At 52.4% G+C, this 2,179-nt stretch overlaps 1 protein-coding gene across 1 annotated transcript; it reads left to right on the top strand.

Annotated features, from left to right (window-relative positions):
- Nucleotides 1-312: 312 nt before the first annotated feature.
- Nucleotides 313-566, top strand: ETH_00022770 (uncharacterized protein; the record flags this gene model as incomplete). Its single annotated transcript, XM_013379138.1, has 1 exon — nucleotides 313-566. A coding segment is annotated over one exon (254 nt), but the record flags the coding sequence as incomplete, so codon positions are not given.
- Between the last annotated feature and the right edge of the window lie 1,613 nt (nucleotides 567-2,179).

Raw genomic sequence — 2,179 nt, 5'->3', positions numbered from 1 at the left:
TGTAATCCAGAGCTAGCTCCAGATTGCTGCAAGCAGCTGGACTTTAAAAAGTCCTTTTGTTTTAAATTAAAACTGGAATGGTTCGGGTGTATAGGCAGCTGTTTGAGGTGTATAGGCAGCTTTTTGAGGTGTATAGGCAGCTGTTTGAGGTGTACGTACACCTCAAGGCTGGCGTTTCGTGGGGTGAGAAGAAGAAAATAAAAGTAGAAAAACAAACAGAGATAAATAAAATGAAAATGAAACAAAAGGAGATAAAAGGAAACAAAAAAAAAACATTTTTTGTTTCTTTTTTCTCCAGTTTCTGCTTTTCAGTTTTGTCTTATTCTTGCTGCTTCAATCACCTGCAGCAACTCCACTTGAAGGGCCCACAGCAGCAGCTGCAGCAGCTGCAGCAGCTGCAGCAGCTGCAGCAGCTGCAACAGCTGCAACAGCTGCAGCAGCCGCAGCCGCAGCAGCCGCAGCAGCAGCATCAGCAGCCGCAGCCGCGGCAGCAGCCACAGCAGCAGCAGCAGCAGCAGCTGAAGCAGCAGCAGCAGCTGCAGCAGCTGCAGCAGCAGCTTCACTAAATGGAGTCTAGGCCGTGCGTGTAGACCTCAGCAACAGCAGACTGCAGCAAACGAGAAAGTATCAAAGAAGACAGCAGCGGCAGCCACTCAGTGCCCCAGCAGCTGCCTCCAGACACAACTGCTGCTGCTGCTGCTGCTGCTGGTGTTGCTGCTGCTACTGCTGCTGCTGCTGGTGCTGCTGTTGCTGCGGCTGCAGCTGGTGGGGGCGGGATTGCCGTCACCGGGGCTGCGGGGCAGGCTGCCGGTGCTGCTGCTGCTTCTGGGTCGGCTGCTGTTGCTGCTGCTGCTCCTGCTGCTGCCCCTGCTGCTGCTGCTGCTGCTGCAGCTGGGGGCGACGCTGCTGCTGCAGGGGGGGGAAGGGACTGAAGCAAATAAAATCAAAATGCGGCAAATAGCAGCAAATAATATAAAAAGTCAAAAAAATAAAAAAAAAGAAATTAATAGAAATTAAAAAGATAAAAGATAAAAGAGGGAAAAAAGAAACAAAAGAATAAAAGAAGAATAAAAGAAATAAAAAAGACACAAAAGCAAGGGATAAAGAAAGACAAAAGGAAACTCAAGGGGGATGAAGGCGAAAACAAAAAGAAATCAAAAAAATTAAAAAAGGAAAAAATAAAAAAGAAAAAAAAGAAACAAAAAAGAAGACAAACAGACACAAAAAAAGAAAAGAAAAAAGAAGCAAAAAAAGAAGAGGGAAATAAAAAAATAAAAATAAAAATAAAAATAATAATAAAAATAATGAAAATAAAACAGAAACAAAACAAAAACAAAAATAAATAAAAATAAAATAGATGCTGACCTCCAGAAAGGGCCATTTAATTTGTCGAAAGTTTTTAATTAAAGGAGACCAGAATTTAAATTCTTGCTGCAGCAGCAGCAAGCTGCGAGTCCCGCCTTCTGCTGCTGCTGCTGCTGCTGCTGCTGCTGCTGCGTGCTGCTGCTTGAGCCGCTGCAGCCGCTGCTGCTGCTGCAGCAGCTGCTGCCGCACCCGCGGGGTGTACGTACACCGCAGCGGGAACTGCTGCGCAAAAGGGACTGTCTCCTCCAGCAGCAAATCTTCAATTAGTTCTTTTGTTTTTTCTTTTTTAATTATTTCATTCAGCAGCAAAATGCAGAGTCTGCAGCAGACCCTCCCGCACACTTCCAAGATGCATGCAGCGCCCCTGGGGGCCCCCGGGGGGCCCCCGGGGGGCCCCCCCAGGGGCCCCTCCGGGGGCCTCTCTTGGGGGGCCCCCCAGGGGGCCCCTTGCTGCTGCACCGCCTCTTGGGGGCCCCCTGCAGCTCCTTGGGGCCCCTCTTGGGGGTCCCCCAGGGGGCCCCCCAAGGCCTCCCAGGCAGGAGGCCCAGCGACTCTATGGGGGGCCCCTGAACCTGGGGGCCCCTGGTGGCCCCCCTGGGGGCCCCCCTGGGGGCCCCCCTGGGGGGCCCCCTGGGGGGCACCCGGAAGTGGACCCCCGGAAGGCCCCTCGGGGGGCCCCTGCAGGGGCCCCCAGGGAGAACCCTGGAGGGCCCCCTGGGGGGCTCCCTGGGGGGGCCCCTGGAAGGACCCCCGAGTGGCTAGTAGGGTTTTGTGTCTGTGGGGTCTTTGAATAAAAGGTAAGGGCTGGGGGCCC

This window comes from Eimeria tenella, genomic scaffold (assembly GCF_000499545.2).
Source record: "Eimeria tenella Houghton genomic scaffold, Eth_scaff1470, whole genome shotgun sequence".
In the NCBI taxonomy this organism is placed as follows: Eukaryota; Apicomplexa; class Conoidasida; order Eucoccidiorida; family Eimeriidae; genus Eimeria; species Eimeria tenella.
Note: the sequence above shows the minus strand (reverse complement) of the source record. Positions and strands in the feature narration are given on the sequence as shown.